General features: G+C 34.6%; 1 protein-coding gene across 1 annotated transcript in view; it reads right to left on the bottom strand.

The window, feature by feature from the left end:
• Positions 1-12,029, bottom strand: part of NBEA (neurobeachin) — a 437,354-nt gene that overhangs the window by 398,080 nt on the left and 27,245 nt on the right. The window contains exons 7-8 of the mRNA XM_009290267.2: positions 9,543-9,662; positions 2,971-3,117 (exon numbers count right to left, since the gene is read on the bottom strand). Of these exons, the coding sequence (XP_009288542.1) occupies positions 2,971-3,117; positions 9,543-9,662 (267 nt within the window). The remainder of the gene's footprint in view (positions 1-2,970; positions 3,118-9,542; positions 9,663-12,029) is intronic.

The raw sequence follows: 12,029 nt of genomic DNA on the forward strand, positions 1-12,029 counted from the left end.
TTTTTGTTCAAAAAAAAAAAAAAAAGGCCTTTTGCTACAACTGAAAATTCAGTATTTCAAAGTAAACTATCTATTTGCTTAATAAATAAATTTTTATATTAAGGCATGCTACAGGAAATACAGTACAACTAAATGCATTCAGAGGGACATGTTGAGCAAGACCAGCATGGAAGTATTATGAACTGTTTCTATGTTACAATGTTCTGTAATAAGCATGTAATGTGCAATAAGTAATATAATATATTATATATATAAAATTATACAAATATTATATATAAATAATAAATAAAGTTTATTTTAATGACTTCTCCTAAAATCCGTTGCTTCTACCTGCATCACAGAATAGGGGTGGGACAAGGTGCAACAGATTCACTTCTCTTTGTAGATCAAGATCTGCCTTTTCCTGAACTTTGTGGCTTTGGTGTTATTTGCAACACCACATACTACATATATTCACAGATGCGTGCCTACTGCACTGTCCTGAGCTCTGGTATGTTGGTAGAGTATGCAGATTTCTCTGTATTCCAGAGGTCTTAATGGCAGTCATTGTTGACTAGGGACATTATGAATGATTGTGAGGGTAGCTGAATGAGAGGCAAAATCATAGCCTCTTGTCATGAACAAAGCAGGTAGAGCTTTAATAAGAGCTTTTAATAAGGGATGGTCGCTTTCCCTAAAGAATCAGAATCCTGGGATATAGTGGACTAAAGTAAGAATTGTAAATCAAAGGAACTACCACAGACAGTCATAGGAAAGAAAAAACATCTGTATGAAGATATTCTCCAAAACTTCTCAAGTATTTTGAATAATCCTCCTTTTGGAGAAAAACTTTGACACAACTGGAGTTCAAAATGCATCCAGAATAGTTGCTCTTTTGGCAAAGTTGAACAGTCGATTCTCCCAGTTGGCTAACAGTACCAACAATTAGAATGAACAGGACATGCAGTGAACTACTTAAGAGAAGTTTCTGAAAGGCCAGTTTGCATCAGTAAGTTAGGTAAGAGCAAGAATGTGATCTCTAATGTCCAGCAATTTGAGCTACGTGTCAGTTGAGGCTCCCTTGGACTATGAAATATCATACTGAAGTGTTCTGAACTGATGGACCTTTGCACCCGCAGAGAATCTGAAAGAATTTACAGAAATAAACTTAACTGAGACATGAAAGAGGCAAGCTTTGAGTGAAAGCCACAATCAGTGCCCTGAGATCTCTAAATGACAGGACGTGGTTCCTTTTTTTGGTTGTGGGTAGATCTTGGGTTGGAAGAAGGTGAGAAAAAAGGGTTCTGTTTTGTCTTATTTTTTGGAAATAAGGAAGTTAAAGAAAGAAATCGTGTTATTTCTAGGGTCCTGCTCTAGGAACCTGCTCTTTTTAACTGCTATTAGTAAAATGTACTTTCAGATTCTTAGACAAGGAAGGAAACTACTTTAGAGAGGAAGGAGGCATTGACTGTGCTGGGAATACGCCCTAAACCTAAAAACATGATACACTGAAGAAGAATATCCCCAAAGTATTAAATTTCATCTAACCAACACTTTACAAAAAACAGCAAGAAGCTACAGGTGTGAAGAAATGTAGTTTAAGGGAAGCCTATGAATCAAGCAAAGTAATTTGACAGCACTGTAATAAGGTTAGTGCAGTAACTACTGGAAACATCATTTAGCGTGAAAGCGTGTATGCCTTATGAACCCCTTCAACACTCACAAAATATTACATAATAATTTTCACTTCTTGAAACAAATGAAAGCATTATTCCTATTTAATATCACTTCAGCATGCTGCTGCAAATCCAGGAACTTCATAAATTCATGAAGATTTACTACATTTATGATTAAGAAGTATAAGGTTACATTACTTTCTTTTGTAAGACCAAAAAAACATTTGCAGAAATATTTGTTCAAACAAAAAACAGTATTAAGTTTGGAATAAAGTACTCCTTGTTTGCACAGGTGATACACTTCTCTTGACTGACTGAACATTTTTAGTTTCAAGGCAGGTTTTAACCATCAACCGTTAGACTTCCTCTTCTCCAAGTAACCTTGACATATATTTGGCTATTCACACTACATACATACCATAAAAGAAATTTTCAGCTGTCACTGTCATTCAAGTGTTAGCTGTCATCAAATGATTTAGAGCAATATTTGCAGCACACCAAATTAATATTATTAGAATCAAAATGTTGATTTTTACTTGCTATTTGTAAAAGTTTTTATTTTCAGAGTGTATGATATATACTAAAAAACTGAAAGTCTACTTCAGATGATAGTGAAAATTTCACAAATCAGAAAAAGAAAATTTGGAAATAATTGATGGTAGAAATTCAATAGTCTTTAGCTGGGGTTCGATTCATTTTCAAGTCTTCTCCACTAGGCAGTTTCTGCAGACTTCTGAAAAGTATCTGCATTATTTTTATTGATGAAATAATACTATACACAGCCATTCCATGACATAAGTGATTGTTCATACTAGAGATCCAAGTTTATGCATGCACCATTAATTTGTCCAAACTGTCTCCTAAATGTCACTGGCAAAGCATGAGTAAAAAGCTCAACTTTTACTTCAGTAGAACTGTTTGAAACTGCATTTGAACAGAACTGGTTTATTATGCCTTGCTGAATGTTAATCTGCCTTAACTCAGGTTTTAAACACAAAGAGCAGAGAAGAAAGTTATTCCCCTGGTATTCAGTACACCAAATACAAAATTGCTCTAATCTGATTATGACCCACAGTCATAAATTTCACATACAAACACGTTTCAGCTATGCTTTAAAGAAACAACTTGCATCTTTCAAAAAGCTGGTGGAAATTACGGTTAGTTAGGATACTTGAAGAAATACTTTTTTGCTGAAAACAAATAAATAGCTCTACATGAACCTAAGAGGAATATCTACATGCATACCTATCTTTCAACTATATCTATCAATTATTTTCTTTTTCCAGTTTCACATTTTTTTAAGTCCCATTATTACCTTATATCCAGGTCCTAACTGATGTATTGCAAAAATTTGTGCTGGGTTGAGTGCTTCAGTGAATACGTATACTGCTCCAAGCTGGCCACAAAACACTCTATTAGCATCAGCAGTCTCCGAAGAGCCAAGAAAACATTTATCATAGCTCTGTATCAGAAAGAGGCAATGTTAATTAAGTTTAGTCATACAAACTATACAATGAAATAATATTAATGTACAGCTACTGAAGCCAAAAAATAAAGGGAGTCTGTAATTAAGAAAACAAATCAATCATTTATTACTTCAGTACCTGATTGCCTGTAGTGAACAATTCCATTTTGAATACCGTAGTGTTAATTGTTTTACAGGTCAGAAATACAATGCTGTTATGACGGGCTGCTAGGATTTGTTTTTTATTAATTGTTCAACATACAACAGAGAAAATTAGAACAGTACATTCAAGTACCGAATAACCTTCCCTATTGCCTTCTATGAAATACGAAAGCCTTGTAAGTATAATGAAAACTCCCACTGCTAACACACAAGAACAGGCACTGAAATGCGCTCTTCTTCCACTGTTGTGCTAACAGAGTTAAACATCTCTAGCAGAAAAAAACAAATACGATTTTTTCTAGTTTGCAACTGGTGCACAGTCTTCCTCTATGACCACAGCCTATAATGATTTGGTTTGACCTTAGAACTCCTCTTCTGTCTTCTTCCACAGTCACAAGAGTTGTTATTTTCCATTCCTCCTTCCAACAACTATGCCTCTGCACAAAGACCTTCTGCAGTTCTCCATCTGTCCATTTCCTATTATTTCAGATTTGAAGTGTTTTTCTGTGGCTTCCCCCCCCCCCAATTTAAATTTATTTTGCAAGAATTAGGTTAAGTTCTGGTGCTTCCAAGAAAAAAGGCTTTCAGATGAAACAAAGTTTAGAACTTAACTGCCTAGAATAAAGATCTGGGGAACTGGAAAACAAGAAGTAGCACAAGAGGGCAACAACACGAAGCACGAGGATCTTTGCAAGGCTATTCTCTCAGCTTCCTTAAGTCATATGTACTTTACTTAATGGAAACAAGGATCAGGCCTCACTTTTTGAGCTGAATCAGCAAACCAGTAGAATCTGCATTAGGAAGCCTGCTTTTTTATCTTGCTTGGCTGCTGAGTTTTACCCTAAGAAAAACTTTTGTCAGTCTGGAGAATGGAATCAAATATGGTGAACTGCTACAGTAACTGATCGAGGTGGGTAAGCTATTAACAAGGAAAAGGAGACTGTCTAAAGAGTTAGGAGGAAGTCAAAGATCTGGAGCTCAGCTTTACAATGAGGTGAGGTAAGAAGTATCCAGGATTTTATCTCTGATTTATCCTCCTTTTGACCAAATACCTCTTAATTTTTTTCCCTTGGCATTTCTAATTTTTTTTATAATTTTTTTGGACAAAACTAAAAAACTTCTGAAAAAAACTACATCAAAATTGATTCATAAAGTGTGCATATCCAGGATGCACAGTGCAAAAGATGTGCTATGAGAGCACTTTGACTTCTGGTAGATCTAACGGTGAAACTTCCTAATGAACTAACTGAAAATTGTTAAAGTCTTGCTTAGCCTTCAAGGCTTTACTGATACCTGTGCCATTACTGTCAGAAAGCATTAAGTCAATTCATGTTGAGCAACTGCCATTTTTAATGGTTATTTGAGGAATTTGTCTGAGCTACTGACGCCATCCTTTTTCCTAGTTTACACTTACAAATTCTGAGACATACATTCCTGCCTATTACAAGGGTATTTTCCTGGATTCTTCTAGTTATCATTAATTGTACAACAGCCATTGTAGCTCTCAATAGATTCTGAGTTTTACATATAATCACACTGTAGATCTGTTAACCTGTAGTAATTTCCAGTTCTGTCTTTTTCCATTCTTACCAGATTACACTTTCCCATTTTCTGGTGCTTCACTCTGGATTAGGTGCTTCCATTATTTTTAATTGGAGGGGAGGGCTAACTCCTGATCTTCTGGTAATTTTTATTTACTTCTGTTACAGACGCCAAACAATCTGTAAACCTGATTTATTTATTTATTTATTTAAAAATCAGCACCTAATACTCATAGCTCATTTGATCTTCCTCCAACTATCTCACATTTCCACATTTTTAAATCTGACGGATACCAACTGATCCAAGTTTGTTTGCCTATTTCTGTACATCCCTGGTAGTGTGTCATTAATGACCCCAACATGAGGTGACTGACAGATCTGCTTCATTCAGTGCCTTGGTCCAAATCCTCCTATTTTATTTACATAAAAAATTAAACTCTTGGGACTCATGGACCTTGTTACTTAAGGACATAACTTTATCCTTAAAATTCTTGATAAGCCTTCTTTCAAATGCAGCCCAAATGCTACTGATGTCATCAATCTGTTGGCTTTTCACCACTTATGCCAACATTTTAAATCCTTCTACAGTTCCCTCATCCTACAACGGAAATGCAAAGTTCCGTGAAAGGCATCAGGACATCATCAAGTTTAAATTCATCCAGCTATCTGAACAAAAGTCTTCCACCAAACCTCAGTATGCCCATATTCTACACCTTGAAGAGAAGTTTTATGCTTTCTCTCATGTTGCTTCCCATAACTGGGGAAAATTCCTAATCTAACAGCTGTAATAGCCAAACTCTTCCCATTTAACTTCCATCTCAAAGTGTATTTGATCTCTTATAAAAAAGTAACTCCATAAGGCATACGGAGCTGATTATGGCTACTGACCAGCAGGCAATTGCGCACATTTGATTATGTTATACCCTGTCATGCATTTCACTTCATCTTTTTGTCATACTCTCTAGCTATATTTATTCCTTGGAATATAAACTCAATGAGTTATTTACCACTAGCTACTGTATCTTGTGTAGCATCCTAACACAATGAATCTCAGCATTGCTATGTTTTTTATGTTTCATTAAATAGTAATAATGAAGTCAGAGCCAAAAATGGCTCTATGGAAACAGTGTATCAGCACCATTCACAATAGAAACAGCTATACAAAGAAGTTTACAGTGTCTTCCCCTTTTTCATCCACACTCGCATCTTCCCTCTAACATTTTGGCTGAACATTGTGCAACATTTTTAATATATGGAGGTCCCCTCAATAAAATGAAAAATCTCAGAGAAGATTTGAGTGATTTAGAGTTTTGCATAGATGACACATTTTGCAAATCCCTAGACAAAAACATGTCTATTAAGACAACATACATTTGGGAACAATATGGATGTGAAGCCTTAATGACTACTTCATGTAATATCCTATATCTTGCTGCCCATATTACAGAAACAGTTAAGAACCCAGTGACTTCATGGCTGTGTATAAATAAAAATGAATTAGAAGAAATACAAGGAAAAAAAATCGTTAAAAATGAAAAAAAACCGCATCTTTTTAAACTTTCACCCTTTTTGTCATCTGCATCTTTACTTCAGTGTCTTCCAGGGTACACATGAAAATTGTAGACTGAGGTATTCTTCAGTTCTTGTTTAGATATAAGAGGTAAATGTCAGATATTAAAAAAAAAGGTCATAAAAATATAAGAGAATTGTAATGCAAGATCAATCTGGGAAAAAATAAAATAAACAAAATTAACAGTCTTTACCAAGACAAAACCTATGCTTAAAAAAAAAATAAATTCAACTCAGTCTCTTAATCTTAAATTCAATAATGCAAATCTAATGAATGTTTTATTAATCTAAAAAAAAATTTAATCATAATGCATTTTGTTCAGTGGTAACTTTGACACAGTAAGCAACTGAAAAATTTTGTCTTCATTATATTTCCTGTTTTAAACACTACATCTCAATTATCTTACAATGTTCTTGTATAAGAAAAGACTGAAAAGAGTAAGATGCACTTAGTCAACAATATGCAACTCCTGTCCCTTTCTCAGTTTTCATTATCTGTTTTTGCAACATGCACTGTTAAATCTATCAGTATAATCTACATAAATAGTTATCAACAATATATGATGTAAAGAAAGAAGAATGATTGGCTGACTTGCACAGTTTTTTTCTTTTCCCCCAAAGCGATTATGGTAAGATATTTTCTTGTCATCTTGCAGGAAGCTAAAGTTATATCCAAGTGGAAGAGTATGAAGGTAGAAATTAACAAATAAGCTGAATAATAGCTCAAGACTTTTCATGGGAATACTTTTAACAACTCAACCTTTACATGAAACAAGAAAGTTCTAATACAGTTAAAACAAGAACTTCTCTTCCTAGCTAAGGTATAATAGTGCTAAGGAGCCTACATACGCACTCCCCTATTTTCCTTTTCATGCCTTTTACACAGTTGCATTCATACATCTTTCCTGAATTTCTCCTACTTCCTATTCTACTTCCTACTTCTGATATAACAGTTTTCTGCTATTAAAAAATAGAGAGCTAAGGATAACTAGTGTCTTTCATAACAGTCTATTCTCCAGCGGACAAAGTAAAACCTTAGCAGAAACTTAAAAGACACATATCAAAACATCTAAAGCTTGGTAAACCAATCCCCACCTTAAGAAAAGATTGTACTTCTGTTACACCAGAAAGTAGAAAGGAATACTGTGAAGAAAACATGAATAGAAGGAGCAGCTCTTCCTGCTAAGCATTTATCATTAAGGATTACAGATCCCCACACCGTACAAATAGTAACTCAGCCCAGATCCTCCGAGATCTCAGCTGGCTTTTCAATCATCGCATTCTCACCTATCACAAAAATGTTTATATTACCAAGGAGAAACCATGCTCTGCAAAAACTGAAAGGCTTGCCTTTTCTTGCAAGTAGAAATGCTACCAAGAAAACAAAGAATGATTATCAGAAGCTTTGGCAAGCAGAGCCCTCCTACTTTAATTAACATGTAATATTTAAACTCTCCCTTTCAAATCCAACTTTGTCTCTAGAATTTAGCAAAAGACAGTTAATTTTCTTAAGTACAAAAGAGCTTCCTTATCCTATACAGGCAGTCAGAAACAACTGAGAATTATACTATAAATAAGAAATAACAAAAGTGTAGCAAGCCCATGAATCAAGCACCTCTGAAAGTCTAGCACAGCTTTAGCTGAAGGCAAAGCACAAGAGAATCGTTTTGTCTGCCTTCCCCATCCAAAACTTTGGGCCAGAAAGAGTGCCTATCTTCTGCATCGTTAGGTGTAGACTCTCAAACCTTCCAAAGTAGAATGCACAAAAAGAGAGCACAAAAAAAAAAATTTTGAAACTTATCTAGATTTCATTAAAATAATTTAAATATAAAAAAATAGGAATAGATGTATTTCCTGTAAGAATATACTGTTAATTTGAACTCAGTCCAATTAATAGATACAGATGTATTTACAGGTATACACACAATCTTCTCCAGGTAAAAATGACCGGTTTCTGCCTGTGGGACAAGCAGATGCAAGATCACTGTGTCTTTGCTCTGAGCTGACTAATGCTATGCAACAGTATGTCTCTCAATATCTTTTAACTGGTTTGGATGGCCAATAAGGGAGGACATCTCTCTGTAAAAGTTTACTACCCAAGAAAACTGCTCAGTATTTCAGGGATGAAATTCCCTAGCAGTTAATTTGTACTTGCTAACAATATTAATTAAATATTAATTTGTCCCTGCCCATGGCAGAGGGGTTGGACTAGGTGACCTTTAAAGGTCCCTTCCAACCCAAATTATTCTATGATTCTATGATTAATACCTTAACACTTAGCACAGCATTTTTAATATTGGTCAACTGCCTATTTACTAATGTCAAGTCAAACAAAAAAAGGCAAAATATACTTGTTACTGGGAGACAGATGTAAGACTTCAGACTTTGCTTAATACTATAAATCTCTTGACACTTCTCTATGCTTCTGTTTTCTAGCTTTTACTTTTTGTCTATCTATCTTGTTGGTTTAACACTGTAAACTCTGCATAGAAGAAAAGATCTCTTACTATACTTGTACAGTGCTTAAAACAGTATGACTCTGATCATAGTTCAGGCTACTCAGTTCTACTGCAATTAAAAAACCTACTTAAAATGTAACGTTCAATAACACAAAAAGCACAGAAATCTTTTAACCATTTACAAATATGTCCTCTTGAATCCAACACAGAACTTAATGTGATACAAAAATGAGTACTTTTGTATACATTGGCAGTATGCATAGTCATTTGGCAGAATGAATCAGTTTTTCTTAAGGACTTTTCTCAAGCTAAATCTGTAAAATCTGTAACTCTACCACATTTTCCTATGGAAAAAGCTAAGTATTAATGCATTGTTATCAGTGTCCTCTATACGGTATCACGTATTAAAAATATTAGCTACAACAGTCTCTCCAAAGAAAATCTCTGAAAATTTCATTAAAATAGCTATGCAAAATACAGCCAAAAAAATCCCCAATATTCTAAAAAATATTAATATATAAAATCAATATTACAATATTTTATTAAGTACATGACTAAGGAAGATAGTTAAAAAGTTAAAAAAAGATAGAAAATTTGCAAAGATGTAGTGAAAACAAATATAGTACTTTTTTTCTTTTTCAATTTACTTCAAAATGAAAAGCTATGAGAAAGGAAAAAAATAAAATCTTACATCATTCGTGTTAACATGCCAGGCCATGTCACCATAGGATACCAGCTGACCATTCACGTAACATCGTATTTCACTGTTTCTCCATCGATTATAGATGTGTACAATGCTTATCATGTACCACTGGAAAGACATGAAAAATCAGTATATAGTGGCAGGTTTTGTGCTATAAAACATAAAGTTAATGAATGGTATTAAAAATAAGTGACCAGCCTTGTAAAGTTATACAAACAGATGAATCCTTGCAAACTCATAAAATTAAAAGTCAAGTCAGTGGAACTTCAAGAAGTAGAACCGTGCCTAAATGTAATGATGTACCTACCTGCATCCCTTTATGGGATTAGAGCCAAAAATGCATACATACAGTTAAAAAGTTGAATAAACTTCCATTCCTGAAAGCGTAATTTAATTGTGTTACACTGTAACACAAAACACAACTGAGTTCTGATGGGAAATCCAGTTCTATGTGCACTTACCTTAACAAATTCATATCACATATCTCTGCCTTTTCATCATAGCTCTCTGTCAGAAATTATTAAATAAAAGGAAAAAATTTACAACAGGAAATTTTACAGCCCAGTTTAAGATGTCATCCTGATTGCTTCATATGATTTTCTTCCTCTGTTCTTTCCCATTCCACCAATTTTTGGACAACTGTCATATCATTAAAAATGCATTATATAATCAAACAGAGAAACTATGGTGATCTTTCAAATAATCTGTGCAACAGGAATCATGATGTCCATGATAAGTAAGTTCAAGAAGCAAAGCTTAGGTTTCTTTTAAAACCAAACCTTTAAACTCATCTAAGACTAGGAATGGAAATTTAATCTTTAAGATCTGCAAATCAACTCATACTTAACTATAATGGGTGTCCGTATTATTTCAAAATATATACAAACCAGACAAAAATGGACATACTTGAGAAAGTCCAGAAAGGGCCACAAAGATGATTAAGTGATTGAAGCCTCTGACACATGAGGAGAGGCTGAGCTATGGGTCTGTTTAGCCTGGAGAAGAGAAGGCTCAGGGGGATCTTATCCATGTGTATAAATACTTGATGGGCAGGGGATAAAGAAGATGGAGCCAGAGACTTCTCACTAGTATCTAGTGACAGGACAAGAGGCAACAGACACAAATTGAAATACAGGAAACTCCATTTAAACATATGTAAGAAGGGTGGTAGTAAGCAGTAAGAATAGTCAAACACTAGCACAGGTTGCTCAGAGAAACTGTGGAGTCTCCTTGCTTGGAGATATTCAAAACCTGACTGGACAACATCCAGAGCAACCTGATCTAGGTGTCCCTTCTTTGAACAGTGGGTGAGACTAGACTGTCTCAACACATCCCTTTCCAATCTTACTGATTCTGTGAAAAAGTCAGCTCATCTGCCTTGAAACACCATTTCATATTTTAATAATTTGGAAAAGTGATTTACAATTTACTTGTCTTCCCTTTCTTGGTATCTGTTTCAATTATTATCTTTTGATTTTTATGTTCAGCTAAGTCTCTTTTTTTTAAAGCAGAAAACTTCTGCATCCCTTGGGGCATTATTTTAATAAGTCACTTGGTGAGTCTCTCCCTGAGCTGGGGTAAGCAGATGCAGAGCTTACTAATATAAAAACCTGCCTCTCTGCATCAGAGAAAATAAAAGCCAAAAGTTTTCACATGTTGATTTTGAAATCAGATGGAGCACAGAATTACAAATAAAAAAAGCATGCAGCAAAATATATTTTGATAATAAACATTGCAGTAGCCCTCTAATTGAGCTGTATTCTGTTACATATCTATAATATCTCTATATATCTATATACACATCTTTTTCCACATCTGTTTCTAGGTCTTTAAAAATATTTTTTCATTTTTCCCTCCTTAAAACCTACAGTTAACAGAAGGGGGGAAAAACCCTACTAATCATACAACAGTACATAAGAGTATCTCACTTCTTGCATATCCAAGTAAACAGATTTATTGGGCAATACTAGGTTAAGGACATACTGCTACAGCTTTGGCTTCTGAAGTCACGTGTGTCCAGTCTAATTTTTTGTTTTCCAAGCAACCATGAACAAAGTATTTTTTGTAGGCCACTGCCCCCCCCCCCAAAAAAAAAAAAAAAAAAAAAAAAAAAAACAAACCCACAACTCAATAAGCAAATGTTGTTCCCCATTTTGTAGGCAGATTCTACTTCAGAAAGGAACACCCCCCATAAATACAACAAAATATTCATAACTCAAAGTCTAGAAGCTTAACTGGTGACTATGCTAATCAGAAACTAAGTGCAAACCGCATGACTAGAGCTCTGCTTTCATCAACACTTCTTTTCCAAAGCTTCCACACCACCTAACATAAATCTCTTAGAAGAAAAACTCCCTTGTCCTGTTTCCTTCAAAGGTTAATTTACCAATAATCCCCACTAAGTGATGATGATTTTAAATACTTTCATCCCAACAGCAGGCGTTCTTTGCAATAGCACTATTCAAAGTTGTACCT

The sequence above is a fragment of the Aptenodytes forsteri genome, unplaced genomic scaffold (genome assembly GCF_000699145.1).
Source record: "Aptenodytes forsteri isolate BGI_AS27 unplaced genomic scaffold, ASM69914v1 Scaffold155, whole genome shotgun sequence".
NCBI classification, from domain to species: Eukaryota; Metazoa; Chordata; class Aves; order Sphenisciformes; family Spheniscidae; genus Aptenodytes; species Aptenodytes forsteri.